The sequence below is a fragment of the Falco biarmicus genome, chromosome 9 (genome assembly GCF_023638135.1).
Source record: "Falco biarmicus isolate bFalBia1 chromosome 9, bFalBia1.pri, whole genome shotgun sequence".
NCBI classification, from domain to species: Eukaryota; Metazoa; Chordata; class Aves; order Falconiformes; family Falconidae; genus Falco; species Falco biarmicus.
In genome coordinates, this window is record NC_079296.1 from 14,415,025 (window position 1) to 14,442,967 (window position 27,943).

At 46.2% G+C, this 27,943-nt stretch overlaps 2 protein-coding genes across 5 annotated transcripts in view; one reads left to right on the forward strand and one right to left on the reverse strand.

The window, feature by feature from the left end:
* Positions 1–34: 34 nt before the first annotated feature.
* USP20 (ubiquitin specific peptidase 20) lies at positions 35–24,697 on the forward strand. 4 transcript variants are annotated; one of them, XM_056352312.1, is made up of 26 exons: positions 297–772; positions 1,785–1,822; positions 4,289–4,403; positions 4,796–4,849; positions 5,534–5,596; positions 5,747–5,878; positions 6,459–6,555; positions 6,751–6,820; positions 7,394–7,507; positions 8,610–8,688; positions 10,024–10,465; positions 11,392–11,529; positions 12,778–12,890; positions 13,342–13,514; positions 14,000–14,094; positions 14,616–14,649; positions 15,092–15,137; positions 15,413–15,593; positions 16,024–16,150; positions 16,266–16,435; positions 17,027–17,108; positions 17,487–17,595; positions 17,992–18,094; positions 18,358–18,429; positions 19,464–19,648; positions 22,745–24,697. In XM_056352312.1, the coding sequence occupies exons 3-25, from the start codon at positions 4,323–4,325 to the stop codon at positions 19,622–19,624; spliced, it is 2,736 nt and encodes a 911-aa protein (XP_056208287.1). In that variant the 5' UTR covers positions 297–772; positions 1,785–1,822; positions 4,289–4,322; the 3' UTR covers positions 19,625–19,648; positions 22,745–24,697. The 4 variants fall into 4 exon arrangements, with proteins under 4 accessions (XP_056208286.1, XP_056208287.1, XP_056208284.1 ...); XM_056352309.1 differs by lacking the exon at positions 22,745–24,697 and having other exon boundaries at positions 19,464–22,551; XM_056352311.1 differs by lacking the exons at positions 297–772; positions 1,785–1,822; positions 22,745–24,697 and adding an exon at positions 35–173 and having other exon boundaries at positions 19,464–22,551.
* The window catches only part of FNBP1 (formin binding protein 1), a 110,914-nt gene continuing 107,634 nt past the window's right edge, over positions 24,664–27,943 (reverse strand). The window contains exon 18 of the mRNA XM_056352313.1: positions 24,664–27,839. Within this exon, the coding sequence (XP_056208288.1) occupies positions 27,832–27,839 (8 nt within the window). The 3' untranslated portion in view covers positions 24,664–27,831. The remainder of the gene's footprint in view (positions 27,840–27,943) is intronic.

Sequence of the window (27,943 nt, forward strand, 5' to 3'; positions counted from 1 at the left end):
GCGATGACGCCACAGCGCCGCGACGAAGCCGGGCGGCGCCGCCTGTGCGCCAGCTCCGCGGCCGGGCAGGAGCCACCGGCCCCGCCAGGCGACCTCTCCTCCCGCTGCCGCTCGGGCCGAGACCCCTCCGTGCCCTCCTGGGCCACGAGTTCTCCTTCCCGATGGGATCCCGTGTGAGTCACGAGGGCCGTGTCGTTTATCGCAGTCCCGGCAGAGCCGCCTCGGCCGGGCGCGGGTGACCGGCCGGGACGCCAAAGGGGCAGGGTGCCTTCGGAAGCGCTTGTCGCCCACTCGTGTGTTAAGGCCCGTCCTCGCAAGAGGGACGTGGCCCTTCACGTCGGGCCAGTGCCAAACCCGCGAGCGGCCGGAGCACGAGGCGCCGTGTCCCCGCCACGGGGCCGCACTGAGGGGAGCCGGGGTTGCCCCTCCAGCGGCACCTGCTGCAGCAGATGCCCCGCCAAAAGCCGCGGCTGGGGGCTGAGCTCCCGGCCCTGAGCGAACGCGGGATCCGGGCGGGCCCTCTACGTGGGGAGCGCCCGGGAACGCGCTCCCGGGGCCCGTAAGGGCAGCGCCCGCGCCTCCCGCCCCGCCCACGGCCCGCCCCGCCCACGGCCCGCGCGGCGCCTACAGCTCCGCCGCCGCCTCCCGCACTGCTCGGGGCGTCGCGGCCCTTACCCCGTGCCGGGCCGCAGGGCGCGGCCTACCCGGCGGCGCGGTCTGAGGCGCAGCCCTGCGGCGGGGCGGGGGCGGCGGCGCCCCGAGTATCCCGCAGGTGAGAGGGCCGCGGGCGGGGGGGGTGGCGTGTGGGCCGCGGGTCGGGGCCCTTCGCGGCCGCTCCGCCCCGGCCGCGGTGTTGCGGGGCGAGCGGGCGGGCGGGCCGGGGATGATGCAGCAGCAGCGGCCGGGGGTGGCTCCGGCCCGGCCCTCCGAGGCCCCGCGGTGCCCGGGCAGCGGGACGGGGCCCGGGGCCTTCCCCGGGATGACGGCGGCCTCCGCGACCCTCGGAGTGGGACTCCGCGGGGCAGCTGTGCCGGTGACTCGTTCTGCCCGAATCCGGCGGCGTGCAGGCGTATTTACGTTCATCTTCACCCCTGCTTAACAGCCGTAGCGTCTGTTAGGAGAGGACTTGTATTTTGGGGGGGGGTCTGCTGCACTTGAGGAGCGACATAGCAGGGCGAAGGGGGACATTAACCCGAAGGTGTTTTTTTCTTAAAAGCTAAATCCCTAGGTGTGCCGTCATGTTGTGACCTCTAATAATAAATCTGTGTTAAAACCTGGTCTGCTTTGCCTGTTCTACATAAAACGCCTGGCTTTCCAATCTGTGATGCAGTGCAGAGACGTTCAGCTAAGAGTCAGAAGCACCTGCTTTCTGGTTCCTCCTTGTACAGTAGGGCAGTTCAGTAAATATTTATTTCTTCAGTATCTCAAGTATAAAATGCCACAAACTGCAGATACTCCTTTATCTTGGTAGATTATGCAAGATGAGCAAGTAGACTCGGTAGTTGTTTTGCAGATGAATGGTGGTAAGACTTCTTTTATTTGGTCAGGATTACTCTGCAGACTGTCAGTCTGCATAGACCCAAAATTCTTCATTGTTGTCTCTAGCTTTGGTACAGAAGCACGCAGTTGTTCTAAGCAGAAAACACACCACCACCACCACCCACCCCCCCCAAGAAATACGTAGAAAGCAGAGACACTGGGTTTGTCAGCAATTTAAGCAACTGAAAGTGGATTGCAGTTACCGTGGAATTGTTCTGACATGTTCATGTACTGTTCTTCCACAGTGCTGCTTGAGAGGACAGGCTGAAGAACTTGTTTTAAGGTAACTTCCCGTCATACACAGTATATTTTGACAAGCACAGTTAAGCTTTCTGACAGTGCTTATTATTAAGTTTCTAGTTTCCTGAGCAGCATTGGAGAGATGTGTGTGCCAGCTGAAGCTCTTAGGGCAGAGTCATGGGACGGTAGGGATTGAATGCTTCTTTCTGAACAATTAAAAATCAAACCTTTTCAGATGTGTTCAGTCAGGGCTGAGAGTCGAAGATGAGAATTTCCCTGTTTTGTTCACAAAAGGAAACCTCAGGTGGGATGATCAGCATCCCAGTACCGGACCGTTTAAAGGCCTGGTTTTAGTTTGGAGTAGAGGGGTCGTCTCACAGAATGCACTAAAACCATCCACATCCACAAGACTGTACTTAACGTAGTGTGCTCCAAAACCAATTCCCAGTTAGCTTAAGCTGGTGAAGATTATGGTCTGGAGTTAATTTTAAAACAGTATTTTGTTCCTAGGTTTTCTAGGAAAGGAATGAGAAATAAAGGAAGGTGAAATAGCGAATGTGGCAGTGATGCTTTTTTCTTTAAATTGCAGCAGCTGATGCATTTGGGAAAAAGGGTTGGTTTTGATAAAGGGACTGAGAGCCTGAAAGTGTCCCAGTTTTATGTGTTAGTCAAAGATACTGTGCTCCTGTCACTTGTTTTGTAAATCAGCATATGTTACCTGATACTCTTTTGCTTTGCTGTGAGGCTGCATGAAGTTGCTCAGTTGTTTGTTAAGCATCTCTTCATGTGTTACTGAGATCCTGGTTACAACCACTGTTGTGTTTTCTGGCATGCAAAGATGATTTATTCCCTCTCTAGTTTTGCTTTGCTCCTCCAGTTCAGTTTATTCAGTTCCAAAGAGTGCTGGATAAACATGGTTATAAAGTGATCCTTGAGGTTTGTCTTGTGCCAATGCAAGGTGCTAGGCAAGCTTTTCAGCTCCCAAGATAGTGTTGCTGATAGCTTATTTGTTTATATCCCTCCCCCCTCCTTCCTTCCAGTCCACTGTCTGTAATTCAGACCAGATAACACGGGGGATTCCTTCAAATGTCCTCAAAATGTGAAAACAACAGAGAGTAGCAGCCACGCTGCTGGAGTTGCTAACATCAAGTTCATCAGGTTTTTCCACGTCTTTTTTGTAACGATGTGGACTTTTCACATCTGCCTCATTTCCAGCCACTTGTAATATTTTAGATCCTGGTCTGTGTTACTAGTATCACTTGCTTGCTTTTTCCTAACAGCCAGGAGTGAGGTTATTTAAACTATGCTTAAAAACTACAAACTTTTAACTTGTTTTTTTTATAGCTGCACATTACCAAGACATGTTTAAAGTCTTTTAAGTACCCGTAGACCACCATGAAAGTGTTTGTTGTGCTCATAAGCACGCAGCTATGAAACTCTCTATACTTGCAGTGCTTGGATGTACAAGATGGGCAGAAGAGTGTGTTGGTACGTTTTGTACAGTCTTTGAGAGTTATGTGGATCATATTGGTAAAAATCCATCTGTCAAATGGTAAATTCTTCAGAGACTGAAGACTGGCTATCTGTGATACCGATCATTTAAGTCTGTCTCCCTCTTGCCCAGCGTTGTTTACAACAGTAATCGTATTTTTAGTGTTTGATAAATTGGCATAATAGCTAAATGTTAGATTCAGATCAGCATGGTATGGGTAGCGTGAAGCCCCAGACACCATAGGCTAAATACTTGTGTCTTAGGCTGCAGTGCCCTTTCACTTTTAATCCACGTTTGATGCAGACAAGCTAATTAGATTTGTATCTTCTCATGCTGTGTGTTTGTGGTTGGCAAGAGGAAGTCAGTTCAGATCAGCACGTTTGTTTTCTCACCCTACCTGCTGAACTAGCAGAGAACACCTGGTTTTTAGGGGGGAGAACATAGCTTATCTAGTCAGGTTCATGGAGTATTCATGGTATACAAGGCCATTAAGCTATGTATGGAAAGCATGTATGAATTAGTGAGGGTTTGTATTTGTTGCTGTAGGACTCTTGTCATTCAGAGATGCTATGTGATCCAGGCAGTCTGGGAGCTTAAGAAGAGGCTGGTCGGCAGGTCACTGTACTGCGGTTTTCATTTTGGGGTGGCAGCAAATCCATCCCCATACCTGAAACCAAGTCGGCAGCTGTTCTGCTGAAGCTCTGCCTGCGTACTGAGCACCTCCCTGCATTTCTGAACACACATTCCTCATTGTACAGATTATTAGCTTTATTCATGTGTTTCCTTCTCTTTGCCATTGCCTTGCTCCCTTACAATACCACAATGCAGCTGCTCAGCAATGGGTCAGAACTGGGCTAGTTAACCTGATTGGCTCCAGATTCAGATTTGTTTTGATCTCTGAACTTTAAAGATGAACACCATAATCTTTAATGTACAAAACATGCTAATTTATTTTCTTACGATCTGTGAGAGCAAATCTGACATGTAGCTGAAAGGAACTATCCTTACTTGTCCTAGGAGAACACCCACCTGCAGGTGAGCATTGGTGAAAATGGGGGATACAAGAGACATCTGTCCTCACCTGGATTCCATAGGAGAGGTGACCAGGGACGATCTGCTGCTCAAATCCAAGGTACAGGGGTGTTCTGGTTATCAGTCCTTTCCCTTTTAGCTATTGTGCATGCGTTTGCATGTTTGCTTTTTGAAGAAAATGCTGCCTGTCTCCATAGAGGAGAGGCAGAAACTCTTCTTCCAGTGCTGATGGACCCTGCACATGTCCCGTAACTTAAGCCTTTATCATCCCCATCTGATCTGTTTCTCACTGTCATTTTACCCTGCTGAAATGTGTCACTTAGCTAGAATGCCTCAAAGCGTCTATTTAATTGGAAGTGTGGTATTAAAAAATGAAATACTGTGAGCTGCAGGTGGGCGAGGCCTGTCTTGTAGAGGTTTCCCACTCTTGAAGGACTGGGTTACTTAAAAACCAAACAAGCAAACAAACCTTCTTTTATCATGAATATACAGGGAACTTGCCAGTCATGTGGAGCTGTGGGACCAAATCTCTGGGCTTGTCTTCAGGTAAAAATGGCTTGCTATTTGTGTGCATGTATGGTGGGACTTCTCTTTAATATCATTTATACTGAAGGAAAAAAACCCCAAAACTGGGCGGCCAAAGAGGGCGTTCACCGTAGAACTATCCACCATTTTTTGATGGATTCCAAGGAGAAGACTAAGATCAAAGGCTAACACTGTTAGGGTATGCCAGTATGTAAGAGTTCACTCCTCAGAGGTGATTACCCTGGTAGTCCTATTAGGACATGAATAACATGCCCAGCATTGATTGTTGCCTGGATCCTGCCTCTGCTGGTAACTGCAAAGGGAGGCTGCAAGTGTGAGACCTTCAGTGACATTGCTTAGGGCAGCAAGGTGGAAAGGAATGACAAGGGCATGCCGGTGGGTGGGGGCAGTTGATTTTTACACTGGTGCTCAGATGTTTTGAGACTGCTCAGATGAGCAGCCTGTTGGAGCACTTGCCTTGGTATGGAGCCTTTACATGGATGTAAACCTGGCTCCAGGTTTTCTTTCCTAAATTGAGCAATTCCAATTTTCTGCCTTATTCCAGGCCCTGAATAAAAAGCTGGTTAGAAAACTGGCAAGATCAATTTTGAAGTTGCAGCTGCTGATGGGACTGGAGTTGCAGACTATTTTGTGAGGGGTCTAATTTGATGTGCCCATTGTACTTTTGCTCTTTTCTCTCACTAGATTGGTTGTCCTTATGTTGGTTGTGGAGAGTCCTTTGCTGACCACAGCACACTTCATGCACAGGTGAGCTTTTCTCTGTTGCCCATCTTAAGAGAGAGTGAATTGGATTTTTTCCCATTACCTAACCCTCCTCTACCCTGTTCTGGTAGGCCAGTGCTTCAACTTGAGCCGGCTGTCAAGGGAGATTCATTATTTCACCTTTTAATTTTTTAGGCCAAAAAGCACAACCTGACGGTGAATCTGACCACTTTCCGCATCTGGTGTTATGCTTGTGAAAAGGAGGTGTTCTTGGACCAGCGGCTGGCAGCGCACACGCAGTCACCACCAGTAAAGTTCACTGAACTGGTGGGTCTGTGTCAGTGTGGCAAGGGCTGAATGCTTGGCGGGGGTTTTGTTTACCTGTTGCAAAATTAGCAAAGCAGTTTCCGCTATTGTCCAGGCTTTTGTTGTGAGAAGAGCTCTTTTCACTGAAAGTGGCTACCTGTAGCCAGGGGACCCAAAGCCTTGCCTTAAGGGTCTCCCACCAAGCAGGCTTCCATATGACTTGAATATCCATTCTGACTTTATTTTTAACTTTTCCTAGCCTCTTCCATGGGGCATCTGTTTCTGAGATGAATCAAAACAGCTGTCACATCTTCACTTCAGAGCACGGCCTGTGGAAGTTTTAGCTGTCAGACCAGAAACACATGTACTTGTGACACTGCTGCATATTCCCGATGCTTCTCTTATCATGTGTACTGGAAGCAGTAATGGTACTATTTCCAATCCCTCCTTGCATTAGTGAGAATGGTAGACAGTGCAACTGGTTCTTTTCTCTCCAGAGTGCTTTTTTTCAAGACTGGCTTGATTTATGTATAAGACAGTCTCTGTCATAACTCATCTTTCAAAGCCGGCCTCTCACTGATGCTTATTTCTCCATCTTTAGGATTCACCATTGCCTGCTCACCCTCTGAAAGCTGTTCCAATTGCAGTGGCTGATGAAGGTGAATCTGAATCAGAGGATGACGATTTGAAACCAAGAGGTAACTCTGCATTGAGTTGATGAAAGGACTGTGAGGGTAACTGCAATCTGTAGGACTTGCACTGAGAGGTTCCTACAAGCAGAGTGTGCAGACTGCCTGGAAAGGGCTGAATCCCCTCTCCTTTGGGGAATGGGGAGGAATGCAGAAAGCAGCACATCTGGAAAGTGTTTCATGCCTCTCTTGTTTGTGCTTTAGGCCTTACTGGAATGAAAAATCTTGGGAACTCCTGCTACATGAACGCAGCACTTCAGGCTCTCTCTAACTGGTAGGCATTAGGGCCTTTCAGTAGAGCCTTTACTAGACTTCACTAAATACCAGAAGTGGCACCTCTGATCTGAGACCTTCATGAGTCTTGCAAAGAGAAATCAGCCAGACTAGATGCAGAAATAATTAAGTATTTGTTTTGGACAACAGAAGGTTTACAGCAGGAAACTTGAGTGACTACTTACAAGACTCATGTTTAGATGAGTGCTTGAAGTATAACTCCATCATTTCTGTTGTGACAGAAATGTAATTCATCACATGGGAAGCCATGTCACAGCTCTTTATTCCCCCTAGTGATATCATTCTAACAACCCATATCCTAAAATACCCTCTAGCCATCCTGTTGAGAGCTAATTCCAGGATCTCTTCTCTGTACTGGGAACAGATTCAGATCAGCCTTTTTCATTTGTTTCAAGTTAAGAGACAAGTCTGTATCTGGAATCACTTCTCTCGATTTAAAAACAGTATCTTAAGCATGGTTTTGAAAAGGCATGCTTTTAAGTTTTGATAAACCCTTACATAGAAGCAGAGGAGAAATTTCTGTACACTGAATTCTTCCTTTTTTTTCTTGTAGCCCACCTCTCACACAGTTTTTTCTGGAATGTGGTGGACTGGTCCGTACAGATAAGAAACCAGCACTGTGCAAAAGTTACCAGAAGTTGGTGTCTGAGGTTTGGCATAAGAAGCGGTGAGTAATCACTCCCTAATCTAATATGGACAGGTTTCATAGTTATGTTAGTTTTGAAGTCTGGCATCAGCAAAGAGGAAATTTGATCTTCAGGGATAATTGCATTGTCTAAAGGAGTCAGTTCGAACCCTACGTAGATGGGTATGCGAGGATTCCTTCATATCTAGGAGATCCAATGTCCTGCTACTCACGATAAAATTGGCATATTGATGTCAGTGAAAAGAATACGTACTTAATGTTATATCTTCAAAAAGGAAGATTTTTTTTTTTAGTATAACTTCCTGTTGGCAATGAAGAAAAAATGATGGAGTAAGGGAATGTTCTTGGCCATTTCTGAGTATCTTGCATGGACTGACCAGCTTGTAGTTGCACTGCTGGTCAGCAGGGTTGAGGATTTGGGTGGAAAAAGCAATACAGAGAGTTGTACCAAAGAGAATGGAGAGTGCAGGTGACGTTTTGGGAAATACTTGCTATTGGTTCAAATTCTAGACCAGTCCAAAGGATAGTGTAAAATAATGCAGTTCTCTTAAAATCTGAAGATGTCTGCTCTGTGCAGTCAACTGAAAAAAATCAAACTAGGAATTTAAATGGTATTGCATGTTCATTTCGTGTTAGTTGGTAACAAGGATAAGTAAGATACAGAGCAAATGTGAACTGTGTCTTTCTGGAAGAGAAGGCTGTAGACCTTGTAGTAGTATAATGTCATTTTAATATTGCTTTTGATTTACCTCATTTACTGGCTCAGCCCACACAGATTTTGAGACAGACATGGTGCTGCAAAGTCAAATCAAGTTACTAATTGCAGAACCCTGCTCTGGAAGGAATCACTTGAGACAATTCGAAGTGTGGACACAGCTTTAAGTTAAATGTGCTTTAGGCAAGGGTGTCCCTGGAAGGATAGACTGAAATGACTGCGAGGTGTTTTCTGTCTCCTAAAATCCAGCTAATAGAGAAATATATGCCCAGGCTTTGCAGGTGCATAATTATATTTTGCCTCTTTAATTACCACACCCTGTTCTATGGCTTATTAGACAAACTGGCTCCAGGCCTGATAAGCAAACTAACTTCTTTTTTTTTTTTTTTTTTTCCCATATCTAAACAGCCCGAGTTATGTTGTTCCAAGCAGTCTATCCCATGGCATTAAACTCGTCAACCCCATGTTCCGAGGCTATGCACAGCAGGTGGGGCCTCAACAAAACCATGCCATTATTCCAAAGATGGTGGGATTCTTCTTCCTGCAGTGGTGGTGCTTGTGTTCAGGAGGAAGAGCTTGAGCTCAGGGGTCGTACCCGTTTTGTGTCAGTGTTAATGATCTGATCGAGCACTTGGGTGGGTTTTAAGAAACCTGGGCTCTCTTCCAGGCTCTGTCTCTGCCTTGCTGGTACCAGATCAGTGCATTTTCCTGTGTCAGCTTTCTCACCTCTGAAATTATGATGGTCACCTCCTTTATAAAGGGCTTTGAGATCTATTGATAATGTGCTACATGAGAGTCGGGTATTATTTATTCACATCAGAGCTGAGAAACCTGGATAAATCTGAACTAAAAAGTTAGATATGAACGTTCCATATTCTTTTTCTGGGGAATTACAGCAAATTAAATCTTATTTAAAGATAGTATCCTTTTTTTTTCTTTAAAGTTTTTGTCAGTGTATATCTTGTGTTTATTCTTTAGAATAAAACATAAACATCAAACTATGATTAGAAAATTTGCAAGGGAAGTGACAGTACATCTAAACTGTGATACTGACAGGAAATCAAAACAGAGAATAAAAATAATGATTAATGCAAGAACTCCTATGTTTTATCTTTGATGTGAAGTACATTGGATTGGAAAACTCTCAACTGTAAAGAGATAAAGTTGAAAGGAAGGCAGGGCAGGCTAAAAGCCAAAGTTCCATAAAATAAGAGAAGTGTCATAATTAACTTTCTGAAGTTGTCAAAATACCAAGTTGCTTTCCAGCTGGTCCTTTGAAGCCGATGCTTCAGCTTTTTTTACCATGTATTATGAATGTAGGAACTTGCACCTAGACTGTCTTTGGTTTCTGGTTCCATTCCCTATTTATTAGATATTTTACTATGCCCTTTCTAAGAGAGGGATTGCCATGAGCAGAAGTCAGTGTTCATGAAATCTGTTTTGTGGGTAAGAGTATTCTCTACAGCCTGCTGTCTTCATTAGGTTTCTCGTCTCTCTTGCCTCTTATCAGTGGTAAATGCCTGATAAAGTTTGCATGCTATAGCTGCTCTGTGGCTTTTCGGTGTCTTTCAGCTGAAGATATTCAGATACAAATTGAGCTTTTTATCATTTAGAAGTTAAAAACATGTATGTAGCAGACAGCTTCTTGGTACATGGCCACGGTACTTTCTCTGCTTTAGTAGGGCCTCCTTGTGTTGCAGAGGTGGCTAACCTTTGTGGGCAGCATTGAAAGAGGCTATGAATGGAGCCTTCTCCTCTTTTCCCCTTCTCATTTGCCCCGTTTCTGGATGGATACTAACATGGAATTACTCCTGGTTTTCAGGACACTCAGGAGTTCTTGCGATGCCTGATGGATCAGCTTCATGAAGAACTGAAGGAACCAGTTGTGGCAGAGGCAAAGGATTTGGATACCAGTGACCACGACGAAAAGCGAGAGGGTGACCGAAGTCCTTCGGAGGATGAGTTCCTCTCCTGTGACTCAGGCAGTGACAGGGGTGAAGGAGATGGTCAAAGTCGGACCACAGGAGGCATGGGCAGCAGCTCCTTTGCAGAGACGGAGCTGTTGATTCAGGATGAAGCAGGGAGAGGCATCTCTGAGAAAGAGAGGATGAAGGACAGAAAGTTCTCCTGTGGCCATCGACGCAGCAACTCAGAGCAGGTGGATGAGGATGCAGATGTTGATACTACTATGATGCCAGTTGATGGTAGAGCCTCACCTGAGGTGCTGTCAGCTCCTCGTCCTGCCAGCCCATGCAGGACACCAGGTATACACCTCTTCCAGTCATGTTATTTGTGAGAAGATGTTAGTCTACACAGGGGCAGTGCTGTAGTGCAGCGGCAAACAACACATAATGTCACTGTTCCTTCTATGGGTTTCAAGAAATTTTGCATCCAAGTTTTTCCTTAGTGTCCCTGGCAGCAGTTCTGCCTTTGTGCACAGTTGCTTCTGTAAGAAAATGTAATATGTGAGCCAGAGAGGTGCTTAGCCAGGCTAAAGTGCTATGGAGCTGAGTAAAGACTATGTCCTGAAGACAGTGATAGCTGCCTCCGCCAAACCTGCAAACACTGTATTTATGCCTTTTCCTAATTTAGAAAAAAGGTTTTGTATGTGTACATTGCTTTAGCTGGTAGGCTGGCCTGGGGAGATGTTATCTGTGGAAAAGGTGTGGAAGAGGGTATTTGTTCATGTCGGACTGTGGGCTTTGTGGAGGGAAAAGGGAGAGGCACAGTTTGTGCATTTCTCTGTCTTAGGGAAAAGAAAGGAGCAGCAGTTAAGATGTAGGTGTGGAGTCACCTCAGACTGAACATATCCAACCTTTCAGCAATTCTTTAGAGAAGAATCTTATTCTGCCAACTGGTACTGAAGACAGCAATGCTGTTTATGTGGAGTAGGGATACAGGAGCAAGCTATAAATCCTAGTTAGTCATAAGTGGGAAAAAATGGCATTTTTTTTTTAATATGTAATTATTAGCTGTTCAGTGTAGCTCTCTATGCACTCTTACCCGTGCACTGAGGGAGCTGGGTCTGCCAACCTGTGCAAGCAGGACAGTTAATAGACACTGAACTGTACGTATCAGGAAAGATTCTGTGCTGGAACGCAGAGCCAGGCTGTCACTGACTATACTAGGGTTGCCTTTTATAACTGAGGTTTTCACCAGTGCTCTTCTCCCTCCCCATTCTCCCAAACAGAACCTGACAACGATGCCTTTGTGCGCTGCTCCTCACACCCCTGCAGTCCAGTCCATCATGAAATGCACTCCAAGCTCTCTAGCAGTCCTCCTCGCTCCAGTCCTGCCAGGCTTGGACCTTCCTACATACTCAAGAAAGGTAGAGCCAGAGTGTGTGTGCTGGGAGGCAGAGGGTCGGAGCATGTAGAGGAGGAGGTTCATTTGCAGAAGAGAGAAGGAATCCATCATGATTCTTGATTAACAGTTGTAACTGCTGATGCCCCTGGACATCAGTGCTTTCCAGACTAGTACTAGGCAAAGACTACATTAAACATGCAGGTAAAGTCAAGTTCTGGGCACAACAGATGTTCTAGTATGCTCTTATATTGGAGTCTGAAATGATTTCCATGTCTGCATCTGCATGCTGTGTTTGTTATTAATAAAATGGCTATGAAGTCCCAGGCACAAGCTTCGTCCCTTTAGGGGAGTGTGGGTATGTGTAAACATTTGTCTGCCAGACTTGAATTTCATAGTGTGTGGGCCAAAGAACCGTAAGATGATGTTACTGAGAGAGAGTTTGCTGTCCTCTTGGACATCTTAGGCTCACGGTAATAGAACTAAGGCTGCAGATACCAGTCCAGTGCTGGGAGTATTGTTAGGCTTCAAAGTGGAGCCTGGCTTCTGTTGTTAGCAAACTGGACTCTTCATCCCGAGCAAACTGCAGATTGAAATCCCTCAGCATTGCATAGTCTGCAAGCACAATGGCATGTGCTTATACCACTGCTGTTCAATAATGCCATTCTTTCTTCAGCTGTGTCCCAGCCCCTTGGCTGAGGTCAGCACAACCACAGATGTTCTGGCTGGATAAAAAGCACTCTGTCTTCATGCACGTGTGCATGGGGAAGAGGGTTTGTTATTAAACAAAACTTTGTGTTTGGCCAGTCCCTGCTGTGGAGAGTCCTCTCCAGTGCAAGACACCTGGGGAACACATGGCAAATGTCAGAGGGGGAAAAAAAAAAGGACAAAGTACACAGGCAGGTGAGGGAGTAGAGGAAGTAAAGTGTAAAGCTTAGAGCAAAATGTCACAAGACTTGAGAAAAGCAGGGACTCTCTGTGGCAGAGCCAGACTTCTAAACATGTAGTAAGAGAATGGAAACAGGATTTCCAGTAAGACAATTTCTGTCTGCTGAGAGCTGGCATGTTTGCATTGGTTCATTTGGCTACCTCCCCCTTTTCTGTACCACATGAAGTGTTTACAGCAGGCTCCACTGTCTCACTGGCATGCAAGTGGTGTCTGAACATGCAGGACAGCACTTGTCCTGTGTTCTTATGTGGCTGCGTGACTCTATTGAGACAGGAGACTGGGAAGGAATTGCTACACAACGGAACTTCTTTGTCTGTCTTCCAGCTCAGATGCAGGCTTCTGGGAAAAAGAAGAAAGAACTTCGTTATCGCAGTGTGATTTCTGACATCTTTGATGGCTCCATTCTCAGCCTGGTGCAGTGTCTCACGTGTGACAGAGTGAGTCTCCTGGTGGCTGTCAGTCAAAGAGTACAGTCTTCTAGATGTTATAGGTCTCTTCTTAGGAAATGGTGCTTCTATTTCCAAACACTGTAGGATGCAGTGGGCCTGCTAAAATGATGAGAGGTTGGTGGTGGGGGAGCTGTGAGAAACCTGCCATGCCAAAAAGTTGTATTTCTCTGTAGGGGTCTGTTTGCTTACCAACGTTTACTAAGTTGGCCTAGCAATATCACATTCACATTAGAGAACTGATTCCAGTGCTATGAAAAACATTACAAAAGTCATCCTGCTAACAGCAGTGAAGAATAATTAGCCAGTGTGAGTTGCCTTACTGCCAACTCGGGTTTCTATCCTACACAAAATCCAGGCAGTGATAAAAGGTGATGAACGTCATGTCCTAGATCCATTACACACACAGGAAACCCAGACCTCTTCTCTTGGATATTTCCAGGTTTCTACGACAGTGGAGACATTCCAGGACCTGTCACTCCCAATCCCAGGGAAGGAGGACTTGGCCAAGCTGCACTCTGCCATCTACCAAAATGTGCCAGCTAAGACAGGGGCATGTGGGGACAACTATGCCTCACAAAGCTGGATTGCTTTCATCATGGAGTATATCCGGAGGTGTGTTCCCTCTGCAGAACCTCTTTTTTTCTGGGGTTTGCCCAGCAGTGCTGGAAGGCATCTCTCCCTAACCAGTGATATTTACAGCAGAATGTCAATTGGAACCATTCTTTGGAGGACAGTATGTGGTACCTCACAGGTCTTTTGAGCCTTTTCATCTAAACCAGTTGCTACTGTTCCTCTAATTTTATCACATACCTTGAGATCTCTTGGGCAGCTGATATTCCTCACTTCTGCCTTTAGCTCAGTCTTGCCCTCCAGAGCAAATTAATTCCTGGTGTAGTTTTCCAAATCATTTCCAGCTTGAGCAATCACAGTAGGAACATCAGCTGAGAGAAATCGTGCTTTCCCTGCTCCTCTGGGATGTGTGATGAGCTTAGGACCTACAGCTAGAAGGAAGCCCATCATCTGTTTGGAATTTTGTACACCAAAGCATCCAGCTATTTTATGTGTAACTCTTGCATTTAATCCCCTCTCTTCTGCAGATTTGTGGTGTCCTGTATCCCTAGCTGGTTTTGGGGTCCTGTTGTGACGCTGGAGGATTGCCTTGCTGCCTTTTTTGCAGCAGATGAGTTGAAGGGTGAGTTTTCTTCAGTGGGGTCTGACAGCACAAACCAAGGAAAACCGCGTGGAGGAGTATTTCATGTGCATTTTGGAGGTCGATTGAATCTCCTGGAAATCCTGCCTTAATATTTCATTTAGAGACTGGCAGTACCAAAGGTGGGCAGTTCAGCTTCTTTGAGCAGAAGTGAGTTTTTCCACCTGCTCAGGGTGGGAAATCTGGGTGAGAGTGTCCTCAGCAAGGAGCAGACATAGCTGTGGTTAGTTGTGAGTGCTGTAGCTCCTTACCCACCTTAGTTTCTTTGCTTTCAAACAATTGGTTGTATTCATTTATGCTGGTGGGCAATTGCATTCTTTCCTGATAGTTGACTGCATTCTCTTCTTGCCTACACTTATTGAGAGAAGTGCTTGTTTTGATCTCACCCTGGCTTCCCCAAGAGGTTGCTTAACTTGATTTGTCTGCACTGGATAGAAATGTAGACGTATCAGCGTTGTGTGCTCTGAGAATCTGCATAATGGCTTTCTTCTCTTTGTCTACAGGGGACAACATGTACAGTTGTGAACGGTGTAAAAAGTAAGTTTGCATTATCTGTATCATGTTGTGTGTCTGGCACTTTATTTCTCTGTACTGCTGTCAGACATTTTGCTATGCCCTCTGCCTGGACATTTCTTCTGCTGAGTGGCATATAAAATCTGCCTTGCCTTATACTAGAGTCCTGGTCTTGAGAGGTCACTGACTGCAGATTGGAAAAGTGCTGTCTTTGGGGGGAAAAGAAAAGAAGGATATGAGCAAGGATGTGGCTTGGCAGTTAAGGAGCTGTTGTGTTAGAAAGAAGAGGCGTGACAAACTGCTCAGGCCATGCCTCATTTGGGAAGGATACTGCAAAGAGCCTGAATTTGTTGTTGCTAGAATTCAGGATTTGTCTTGCATTTCAAAGCTAGCAAGACCCAGCCTTGCCTTTTGGCATCCCTTTGCTTTAGAGGTTTCTCACAGCTAGTGTCTTTTCCTCCCTCAGACTGCGGAATGGAGTAAAGTACTGCAAAGTCCTCCGGCTGCCAGAGGTGAGTAAAAGCTCCTTGTTTTCTAGTTTTCTTTTAGCAGCCGCTGAGGAGGTAAGGAGGCTAGAGGTAGAACAGAAGTAGCAGTTTGTTTTGGTGGCAAAGTCCTGTATCTAGACCAGAAGAGACTTCCCCATTCTAAGCTGATGAGCCAGCAGGATTCATGACTTAACAGGTGAAGAGCTTTTGCAAAGATGAGATGCACAGAGATGTGCTGTTTTATCAGAAGACCCATGGCAAAACTGTACTTTGGTGTTCTCTGTCCTTGGGTCTTTTAGATTCTTTGCATCCACTTGAAACGGTTCCGGCATGAGGTGATGTATTCCTTCAAGATCAACAGTCATGTTTCCTTCCCCTTGGAAGGGCTGGACCTGCAACCTTTCCTAGCCAAGGAGTGTGTCTCCCAGATCACGACCTATGATCTCCTGTCAGTCATTTGTCACCACGGCACAGCAGGCAGTAAGTCCTCCTTCTGTGAGTATGGGCAGAGGTGAACAGGAGCGAGATGAGTCTAGGCAAAGCAGAAGGACTAGCCAGCACCTCTTCTGGGATGAAGTACAGTGTAAGGCCTGCCCTCTCCGTTCCCAGGCTTGTTCAGCCTCTTCCCTTTGAAAAGTGAACCTAGCAGCTTGTGACAGATGCCCTGCAGCTATTTCAGCATCACCACTGAGAGGCCTTTCTGAGGAAGGCAAATCAGGGTGATGGTGCAAGGCTCCATTGCTCCTGCAAAGCTTGTCTGAGCTGGAATTATGCCTTTTTTTTCTTCTTCTCTTCTTTTGCTCTCTGTTCTCTGCCAGAAGCGAATCCTCATTGTGCTGCTGACATTGTCCCAGGCCTGACTTCTCTCTGCACTCTGAATCCAAGCAGTGCTGTGTTTTCTCTGTTACAGGTGGGCATTACATAGCCTACTGCCAGAATGTGATCAATGGCCAGTGGTATGAGTTTGATGACCAGTATGTCACTGAAGTCCATGAGACTGTGGTACAGAATGCAGAAGCCTATGTCTTGTTCTACAGGTGAGCTGTGCCCCCTGCATGCAGTAGTCCCTTGCTGGTTTCGGAATACCTAGAAATGCATTTCACAAACTTAAGTCTTCAGGAACTGCTTAATTTTTCCATTTCCCCACTTCAGGAAAAGCAGTGAAGAAGCTGTGCGAGAGCGTCAGAAAGTTGTATCTCTTGCCAGCATGAAGGAGCACAGTTTACTGCAGTTCTACATCTCTCGAGAGTGGCTCAATAAATTCAACACCTTTGCTGAGCCTGGTCCCATCACCAATCACACCTTTCTGTGCTCTCATGGAGGTAAGGCAGTGCTGCTGGACCTGGGAATAGCAGCTTTTAGCTGCACCTTTATGCTTCTTGGTGCATTAACAAATGCAGGAAAAAAACCTCCAGCTCTCATCCTGATACAGTATATGCTGCAGTAGGATTCATTTCTTTGGCTTCAGAGGCCTGAAGGGATGTGTAGTGCTGGGAAACAATGGTTTTCAGTTGTCCATTTGTTTTTAAAAACAAACCTGTAGAGAGCAGATAAGGCAGCATTTAGCTGTGTTACCCTGTCAGCAAGGCTGGCATTCAGTGTTTCATTGGAGAACGGAGCATGCGCTACTGAAGAGACCGATACTGTGTTTTACTGTTGTTCTTCTTCATCTGTTGTGCTGGGGAGCCCTCATGTTTATAAGTCTCCACCTGGAAATGAAGCACTTGATTAGAAATTGAGACCATGAATTGAGAAACCTCCACAATTAATGAAATCTTGTCTGTTTTCAATTAGCAAAGGAAGCAGATTCTGGAATCAGAGTTTTCAGCAAGGAAGATCTGCCTTTTTGTATTTGCATCTTTACCCAGCAGTGAGTTTCCTGGTTAACTCTTCCTCTTGTGTTTCCTTCACAGGGATCCCTCCTAATAAGTACCACTACATTGATGACCTGGTTGTGATTCTGCCTCAAAACGTGTGGGAATATCTCTACAACAGGTGAATATGGCCATTTCTTTCTTTCTCACAATGTGTTTTGGTTTTTATTTCACACCTTGGGCAGTGACCAAGACGTAATGCCTTCCCAGGGCCATGTACCTTAAAGGCATGCAGTACTTGGTGTGGCTTGGCAAAGACTGGTATTTGATAGAGCCTCCTAATCTAAACCAGAACAAGCTATATCGATGCATTGTCCCAGAATGATACAGTGACCCTCGCTGTGCTGAGTAAAGGCAGTACTCCCCATGCGGCTGCAGACACACCTCCTTTTCCAGTGTCTTGAGAAGTATAAAAATCCGTCTCTGTAGGATGCAGGGCTGGGAGGCATTTCCATTCTCCTGCAGTTCTCCATTCCCCTCCCTCTTGTCCTGTGCGCAGGTTTGGGGGCGGCCCTGCTGTGAACCATCTGTATGTGTGCTCCATTTGCCAAGTGGAGATTGAGGCACTTGCCAAACGCAGGAGAATTGAAATCGACACCTTCATCAAGGTTTGTATGGGAAGCATCTGGAAGCAGTGGCAAAGGGTAGAGGTGGGAAATGGAGACCTGTCACCACGGACAGTTAGTGGAGGACTCCTGCCCTTGTTTTCCAGAACATTATCTACAGCATGGCAAGGAGATTGACCTCGGGGTTCCCCAGGGCTCACAGCATGGGGAGGGGCAGCCGCAACACAATAATTCTGTGCACGGCTGCACGCAGACACAAATTTTAAACCATCCTAGTCTCTTGCCTGCTATAGTGAGCAGGAACAGGTGTGGAAGGTGGAGTTAGATGGGGTTCTTCTCAAGAATGGCAAGGCTGTCTTACAGTTAATGGAAGCTCCCCCAGATCTCTGGAGTGACTAAATCCTTCCTGCATGTCTCTGTTCTCCTCTGTTATCCCAGCTGAACAAGGCTTTCCAGGCAGAGGAGTCTCCAAGCGTCATCTACTGTATCAGCATGCAGTGGTTCCGTGAGTGGGAAGCCTTTGTCAAGGGGAAGGATAATGGTAAGAAGCCAGAGACCTCTGGAGTCTGTCAGGGGTGAGTGGTAGAAAGGCAAAAAGTATTTGCTTGGTCCTCAGTGAGCACTGCACTGCACCTGACTGCCGTGGCTTGAAGCTGACTGGAGTTCAGACACCGGCTGCTCAGACTGTCTGCAGCTCCCCAAGGGCAGAGCAGAAATAACAAGAGAAACTAGCTCAGGAAATAAGCTGAATCTGGTGGCAACATGGAAAGGAGAATGGCTTTTGACATGTTTGTTCTCTTACAGAGCCTCCCGGACCAATTGACAACAGCAAGATTGCACTCACGAAAGCAGGTGGCCATGTGCAAGTTAAGCAGGGTAAGGCTTGTGCTGCCATCTTGCCATGTTCCTAAAAGGTGAAGGGAAATGTATCACTGGGTCTAGCTGTCCGTAGTGAAGCAGTCACAGAGCAGGACGGAGTTGCACAACCATGACCCAACAAGATGACAGTTCTCTGCACAACCCAGTGCTGACTGCCCTGAGTGAGCCATCTCTGCTCTTCATTGGCAGCTCCTGCATGACCAGCTTGCTGACACGACTTGTGACGGTGAAGCCTGCAGTCTCCATCTCCTGCTGTTGCTGTGCCGCAGGCCCCTTCCACCCTTCCCCTTCCCCCCACCTTTGCATTGTGGCTTCAATCTTGTGTTGCTCTTGACTTGGTCTTTATTGAGCATCTGCTGTGGTCCAGCTTGTGAAATAACCTTGCTTGTGCTGTCCTTGCTGGGCTGTCCTGCCAAGCAGCTAAAGATAGTATTTGCATCTTGGTTACCTCTCGGAGCAACGCTTTTTGGTTTTTCTCTAAACTATGGCAACATTCTCTGCTTTTCTCTGCTTTGTGCTTTGACCCCCTTAAGGTGTCCCTTCTAGGACAGCTTGGAGAGGGGTTTCAGTCTCTCCCAGGCAGCTCAACCCCAGCTTCCTGGGGTGGGGTGTCTGGGTGCGTGGCTGTAGGTCCTGGGCTCTCAGCGCTCATTCACAGCTGTGTATGAGAGGGATCAGGCAGGTCCTGGCATCATGGGCTGTTGCCACTCGGTTCCTCTTGGGGAAAGGAAGAAGTGGCTGCAGCAGGACCCCACAGTGCTCAGCTATGCTGCTGTGGAGCCTTGGTGGCTTCCAGCAGCGGTGGCACTGCAGAGGGCTGGTGGGGGCTGCTGTGGCTACAGCTGTGCCACGCAGACCTGCCAGCAGGGCGGGGGGACCTCGTGTGCCTAACTTTTCTTGGGGGTGGGCCTGTGCAGGCAGCGGTGGTGGGAGAGGACATCCTTGTGTTGTGGTGCACCAACCTTTCCCTCCAGCAGCTGCACCAGGGGCAGACTGGCTGCATGCCTGATGGCTGCTGTTTTCCCTTTCAGGTGCAGACTACGGGCAGATTTCCGAGGAGACGTGGATTTATTTAAGCACACTGTATGGAGGGGGCCCAGAGATTGCTATCAGACAGAATGTGGCCCAGGTCCAAGACCTGGGAAATCTACATGGGGAGCAGAAGATTGAAGCAGAAACACGGGCTGTGTGATCTGTGTGTGATGGGGCAGCAAAGGTATGGCACAGATACACCTGTGTGGGGATGGAAGGCTGGGGAATCCTGAGGAGTCCAATCTCTTCCGCTGTCCGGTACTCGAAGGTGTGTGCAGCTCGCACCACCACTTCTGGGGCAGGCAGTTTTCCTCTGCCGTCCTTTCATGTGGCTTTGAATATAGGGGTGGTGCTGGGCAAGACTGGGAGAAAAGCAGCTTCTCTGTAATTCCTCTCTGGCACTGCAGCCAGACTTTGCTAAGATATGTTTTGACCTAAGCCCTTTCCCCTTTTTGTTTGCTTACAAGAAGCCAGCGCTCCCAGCTTGCCCTCAGTGAACTGAGTCTCTGCTCCTTTGCAGGTTTTGCTTTTGGTATTTTTCTTTCAACTCAAATGTATAAAGATAATGAAACATTATTTATGTTTCCAGCTGGCAGTGTTGCAACTAGAGAAACCTGTTATTTGAGGCTGACTAAAGCCACATGGTCTCCTGGTAGTTTTGTGTTGGTGGTGCACAGCTGTCACAACTTCCTGGTTTTGCTCTTTATCCAGTTCTTGCAAATTCTGTTGCAATCAACTAAGAAATTTTGAAAGAGGCTGTTTCTTTCTCCCCTAGCCACTAAAGCCACACCTTTATGGTCCCGCAGATTTTTTTTTCTCTTTGTACCTGATTTCATGTGTTCAGCACATTTTCAGAGAACAAAGCTGGAAGATGAGTCCTCTCTCCCCGTGGCTTCCCGCTGTACCCTTTCTGCTAAAGCTCCCTGCAGCTTTGTAGCTATGGGATGGAGCCTTCCAGGTGTTCAGCAAACAGGGGTGGTACATGAGCAGCTTAAACTCAAGAGCTGTTAGAGCAGGCTTCCTTGGAGCAGGACACAGGACAGCTCTCATGCGGAATTTAGGGCTGCTGGTTCGTAACCCCTTTCTCAGACTGGCCCTGCTGTGAGCCCAGGTATGGCTCCGCATCTGCCATGAGATGTGGAGGGGGCACAAAGGATGCAGAAGAGCCCCTTTGTTCACACAGAGCCAATTTGGATGGGTCACCCTTGGACAGGGTGGTAATTCAGTGCTGGGGAGGGGCCTGGCTGAGCAGGTCCCAGGCTGTTGAAGCAGCTTTGTAGGAATCAGCTGCTTTCTGCAGCCAAGCGCCCACCTGTGTGCTGAGGTCATTCCAGCTTCTCAACACAGATGTAGTTTGTGTATACAGTGGCTCATTTAATGAACAGAAAGAACTTGCTCCCCATCCTACTGCCACTAACATGGCCAAGGAGCATCTGCTCGCAGGCAGCAGAGAGAGGAATGAAGAAAAAAAAGGCTAAACTCTACTTTTCTCAGCAGGGCTCTTAAAAAAAGTTCTTTGTTAATCTCATAAGCCAGAAAGGCAATAGTTAAATCTTTGCAAGCATTTGAGTGCAGTTTAATGGAAGCAGTGCAAGGCAGAGGTGGGCCTCTCATGGACTGAGGAACCAAAGGGTGTGTTCCTGGTACTGAAACCTGAACGATTCCACAGCGCACACGCACCCCGCAGCCTGGCTCTGCAGCTTGGCCTGAGTGGTACCAGACTCTGCATGGGGATGGGATCTCCTGAGCTCCTCGTAGAAGAAGCAAGCGGGGGAGGCAGGAGGGAAAGGCGGTGCTTTGACTCAAGACACAGAAAGCAGGAAAAGGTGTTAAGGAGAATTCTTTGAAAAGACAAATGGCCTTCAGATATTTTTTTTAGACCAAATGGTTGCTGGAAACAGCAACTTCTTCTTTAAAAGCGTTCAGCATGTTAATTTTACTGTCCTGTTTATTGGAAGCTTGTGTATACCCAGCCAGGCCCAGGGGGAGGTCAGAGAATGAGACACTGTTGGAATTCTTCTTTGTTCTAAGCTGTATTTGTTAGCCACTGCAGCTGCCTTTGAATCTGCTGCAGAGCCTGCATGTCTGTGTTGTCTGTGCCAGAGAAGACGCTGTACAGACTATAGTAACTAACACTCCTGTGCTTAAGTGTTATACTTTGTGCTGAAAATGTGTTACAATAAATAAATGTGCATTCAACTGCTGCCTGCCTTGCCTGGTGAGAGGGTCTGACAGCTTCCTGGGAGCTTCTGCTATGAAGAAAAGTTTAAAAATGAGAAAATCCAAACTTCCTGCTGCCAGGAGGCCTTGCAGGACAGATCCTTCTGAGCAGCAGTGAGCTCCGGTAAATCTTACTCCGCTGGTTCAGAGGAAGGTGCCTGCTCCTCTCAGTCTCTGCCTACAAAGACTTCTGCTTCAGGTTTCATTTACCCAATTTCAGCAGAGTTTGTCTCAGAAAGCCTGCATTGCCCAGAAGCATGTGTTGTTCATGACTGTCACAGCTATGAAAGTAACTTCCATGGGAAGTAGCTGAAGTTTCACTGAACTGTTCTAGCTTTCTAGAAGTTTTCTGTCAGTCTGTTGCGTGGTTACGATGTCTGTACTGGTACAATCCACTGCCTTGGGAACACGCGAGAGCAGCCTTGCTGCTGAGGCTGCAGGAAGGGCTGTGCTCTCACCAACCTCTTACCCTGTCCTGCTGCCTGGATTAGGGTTGCTAACCCAGGCAGGTGATGCAGGTACTGCCTGAGGCTGAGGGGCTGGAGGGTGAGAACAGTTCTCTGCCGGAGTGGCGAATGACACCGCATTAGCTGATGCCGGAAGAAATAGAGCTCGAGTTGGCTTAATAAGACCATGCCGCTCATTCTTTAGCAACTTGAAATCAAGCGTAAAAACTTGCATCTCGCAAACCAACCCCATCACCTCAGCAACTGCAGAACAGCTCGAAATGTTCCAGGAGACATTAACAAATGCCCTCCTCCAGGGAGGACATTACTCGGTGTCCAGACAAACAGTGCTAGTGCTGCTCTGGTCAAACCATAATTGTACTTTTTGTCACCCTCTGTCCATTAAAACACTCAAAGCTTAGTTCTGCATCTGTATTTCATTTGAAACCTGACTGCAGCCTTGCTTTTCTCTCGACTGGTGCAGGCAGCTACGGTATTCCTGGGCACGTCTCAGAGACAGCTTTGGGACCCAGTGCCGATGTAAGGTACGTTTCATGGCTGAACCCTTATCGGTTCTTTTTGCAAATCACTTCATTTTCCCCTTATTTTATCAGGTCCCTTGCTGACTGCAGAAAAGGGAGATGAAAGAACTGTTCATGCATTGGATGGATGGAGCTAACCTCAGTATTCAGAGTATCTGCTCCCTTGCCCCAGTCTTCCAGGAGTACTGGGGAGTTGTTTACACATGCTGTTCCCCTTCTGCAGACTCCACTCGTTCCCAGACTATGGCCTCACAGATCATTTGGGATGCAAAGCGCTCTGCCCCACGCTCTCACCTTATGATGCACGTGTCACGTCTCAGCTCACGGAAAGGGGAATTCACTCTTCCTCCGGTGATGCCAGGCCCATGCAGCACACATACCCCCCCCCAGCCTTGCTCTGCAGCCCGCTGCTGCTGGTGGTGTATCTCCACCCTCCTGAAGGCCCAAAGCACACAGCATCCTGCACGCTGCGACATGTTCAGTGACACAGCTGGCACATGTAAAGCTCATTTTATTTTCTTCCCAGTTACTGCTCAGCTTGGCTTCAGGTTCCAGCCTTCAATCACTCATTTGCTTGTGCTGCTTCTATTTAAAGTTAGCAAAGCTAACACTGTGTAAGATAAATCAGTTAGAGCCAGATGGACACCCTGTCCTATTCATTATTTCCTGAAAACGCAAAGAGTAGCAGGCTGTTTCATAAACAGTACTGATCTGCCCTGAATTGACAGGGATGTTAATTAGCGTTGGCAAAGAACAACTGAAATTCTGTTAAAAAAATTAATAATAGTGATGGTAGGAAAAAAAAAATCTCTATAAATCTACATAAAATAAATTATCAGCCAGGTGTCGCCTGCTGAGCTGTACAACTGCAAATCCTCATAGCTATTAGGTGAGCCTGTTTTCAATGAACTGGACTAACAGGAGATGGAGAAGCTGTCCAGAAGCTAGCAGGGGTTTTGTCTCAGCTAGAGACACACACTGTTTGCCAACCCTGCGTATTGAAATGGAAGTGTAAATATCCTCATCCAGACTTAAAGGAATGCATCTGGTTTTCAGATTATTTGGTGAAGGGAAACATTACTGTATTTCATACATCTGCATGTTCATGCATGCCTGCACAGCTGCAGTATTTGCCAGGTTTGCAACAGGTTTAGTTATAATATATAAATAATCAGTATCAAAAATACCTGTCAAGACTTCCAGTTAAACCAAAGTGTTCACTATGGGCATTACATAGTACAACTCTCTTAGATGAAATGTTTGCCCCAAGTTTGCAGCTCTCATGGCTTACAGAAGCAGGGAAAAAGCAAGAACTGCCTGTCATTCCCACGTATGCCAACCACCCAACCAGAACTGTGTTTTTCTTTCTCCTCAAATGACCAAATTAAAAAACCAACCAACAAAAAACCTCAACCCCACCACCAAACCCCCACCACTTCATTCTCTGTTAAGTGCCAGCTGGAAAGATAAAACTTTGTTAAAATAGTGTCTCAAAGTGACCTGATGGGAACTAGCTATGTGGGACAGTCACTCAAAAGGTACAGACAGAGCCAAATTAATACTCAAAACAACTGGAAACTCCAGTATGAAATAAAAAAAGAAAACAACCAAGTACCATGAGTAAGAATGTACCATCATTCTTCTGAACATAGCGGTTAGGCACAAGCACCACACTGGAACAGGCTGTTTCTGCTTATTTGTTGTAAATTTTACAGCTGGAACCCAAAGCCAAGGAGAACTATGAGCAGTATGAGCAGCTTAGAGCAGTTTCAAGCCTATACAATTTATATTGGGCTCGGACAGCCACAGCCAAGTTTCTGTTCTGAACTGGAAATGGCTGTGGGAAGGCAGAAAGCTCACTAGCGAGCAATGGCTACAAAACCTCAAGTCAGAGAAGCCCCAGCGAAGAGGCATTGCCTTTTTTATTTGGCAAGAGAAGTGACAAACCCATTTTTTGCCTTCTCTGGATGATCAAAATGGTCCAGTGAAACTGTATTTCTGGAATTAAATGTTTATTTAAATACATGGATGACTTTCCTTTCATTGTTACAAGGTCACTATTCGCTTTCAAATGGAAGCACTTTATTTGGTTGAATTCTGTCTCCAGAAATGAATGGGCAACACCAGAACCTTTTACATTGGCAATGAAATCACAACACTGAGATGCCACCAAAATCTAGTGATCAGTGCTCAAACACACATACACACACATATACAAATAAAAAAGTGCTCAACATCATCATGTTAAAATAGAATTTGGCTTCTTTTAGGTCTTTTGACACTTCAGGCAGAAAAACAAAAGAACAGTATGCATCAAACTAAATGAAATTCTGAAAAATGTTCAGCATTAAACACAACTTTGAGTATCAGTAAATAAGTTTCTTCTCTATTTACATTGTTAAGAAAGGGCATTAGAGACTTTTGCTGGGGATAATGAGATTTTGTAGGATGCACAGTCCATGCTTCTGGGCAAGATTAGTAAATTCAAGCAGAGTTTTTATAAACCAGTCACACATTTAGACCTTCAGATTTTGCAAAAGGTAAATTCTACAAAAATTACTCATTTGTTACCCTGAATAAAGGTAGCGGAATAAACACATGTACGCTACAATACATGACTGTTGCTGTTTTTTTTCTTGCAGTAAGTTTTAAGATCTGGGCTTTCAGGAACTAGTTGCCAAGTTTATAAAATCTCCATACATGGCCTTTTAATAAAACTTTTGAAGAAATCAGTCAACTAAAGCTAATGCTCCTTCTAAAGCACTATTTAGCAACACAGACATTGCCGTTGTCCAAATGTTCCACAGAGGCTGACAATAATATACTGTCCACCTACAGTAAATATATAAAAGCAAAACTTTTATCTAATTTGTACATAGATGGCATAACAGGTGAAAATGAATTCTTCTAGCTGCTGATTCAACAGTGCATTGGACAGAAGAATAAAAATACTGCAGCTAAAAATATTTAAAGATATTTTTGCACACCTGTTAACTGCTTAACCATTTAGATCCCCTGACAGATGGATGCAACAAAGCCTTTGTACAAATCTTTGTACAAAGCCACAGGTGACAACCGTGTGGATCACATTCTGCTATTGGAGGCTCATGGACCTAAACAGTTAAGTGACCACAGCAGCAGCAATGAGAAGGATGGTAATTTAATCCATTATGACCCTTCTGACACCGCTAATACCAACGCTGAGGCTGTTCAGCTACAGTATTGCCTGCTTCTCAATGCAGGCTCCTGAGCCACTTGAATTCGACTAAAAAAACATAAAACTTTTGCTGGTTGATGCATGCAGTTACTAAGTACCGTAATACAACAGCTACAGTACTACCTGTAGGACTGAGGGACTTTGTGCTGTTGAAAACAAAAGTTGGTATCTTGAGTGGAGAGAGAGGGACAGAGTGATGAGCACAACATATAACCCAACTCAAGTTACTTCATCCCGAGTGGGCAAGGCCTAGGCAATCCCCAGGATGGAGAGTACATGTCTCTTGCACACGTTTCTATATGCTGAGCCTGCACAAAGCACAGCTGGCAGCAAAACACACAGGTTTGCAAACTAAACTTGAGAGGTTTCATTTTAGGGTCATTGTCTGGAGTGGTTTCCAGATCAATTCTCTCAAATTCTGGGGACTTGAAAAAATATGCTGGAGTTCACTAAAAGTAAACAGATTCCCTCAAACATGTTGTTTTATGAATAAATTAGGCCCTCAGGAGCTATTAAGCAGCAACTGACTCTTACGGGGCTCAAACCTGTACAAGATGACTTTATAATCCTAGCAGTGGTACAGATTCAGGGGAAAGTAACAGGAAGTTTAGAAAGCAACTGACCCTTTCTTAGGCAGTTAAGGTCCAGATCATATATTTGGAGATACTCTAGCTCTCTCTTCACTGCATGACATGATAGAAGGGCAGCATCACTTATCATGCTACTTCTGCTTCAAATAAAACCACATGGGAACAGGATGGTTGCAGTCCCTGTCTGACTTCTGGGTTGAGGTCCAGTCCGTGACCAGGTGTGAGAACAGAATAGACTGTGGTTTCTTCTTTGCTTTTCTCTTTCATTATTCTAAAAAAATTCTGTTATTTAAACATTAACTGATGAGAACGCACAAGAGGTCATGCAAAAGGAGAAGGCAGGTCTGAAATGCTGAAAAACAAACCAACAAAAAGAAAACTGCAAAGAGATTAACAACAAGCCACAAAATATCATGACCCTCAGCAAGGTGGGTGCAGGCAAGGCAACAGGGCGAGCATGCAGACTGAAACAAGAGCAAAACGGAGGTCTTTGTGACGAGCAAAATGGGGCTTTCAAACCAAAATGCCATTGTCTGTGTTTGTGTGTGTCTGTGTGTGTGTGTGAGAAAGAGGAGGGGGAGAGGAGGGGGAGAACAAGCAGGAAAACAAGCGTACATACGTGAGCTTGAAGGCTTTCAGGAAACTGCAAGGTCATAGGGATTTAATACTTGGAATAAGCATCAGCCTAGATTAAAAAAAAAAAAAAAAAAAGGCTGACAAGTATTGGTGACCTTTTCAGGAAAGCAGAATATCGAATAATGCATGTGGATCAAGTTTAGTATCCGCAAATTCAGAGCCCAGTCCAGCTGCTGTAACACTTTTCCCAGGGGAGGCTTCCCACACGTATACGCCTCCCTTCCAAGCTATCTGATGAGACTGCTTGCAAGATTAGCACTAAAGGCACCATGTGAAATGCTGATGGACCAGTGCATACATTCAGATGGACTGAGGGGCACGAGAGGACAGAAGACAGACCAGTACATGCTTGGGACTCCCTGGCTGCATCAAAGGGCAGCCAGCCGTTCTTTGACCAGTGTTGAGGAATTGCAGGGGTGGGGGGGTGGGGAAAGTGTTGGTTATGTTTTATGGAGGCGCTGTGCCAAGCTGGCAGAAGAGTGGGAAAGGATGGTAAATTAATCTGAGCCACAAATAGCATGCCATGAAAAAGAGCAAGCATCTGAATGATATTGGGACGGAATTTATGTCTGAATTTTTCAAGTGGGAACTCCAGACAAGACTGGGAGTCTGGCTTTCCATGGATGTGTTTTAACTGCCTGCAGGGTAAACAGACCATTTTGTTTCTCCTTCTGTGACAAGCTCGCCCCGAGGTTCTTGCACCCGCACAAACACCTTTAGGAATCTAAAACATAAGAAAGACAAAAAGAAAGACACTGGATTAGAAAGAGGCTGGGGAAAACAGGGTCCCTTTAAGAGCAGCCCTGCCTGCAGGAGGTTAAAGGAAAT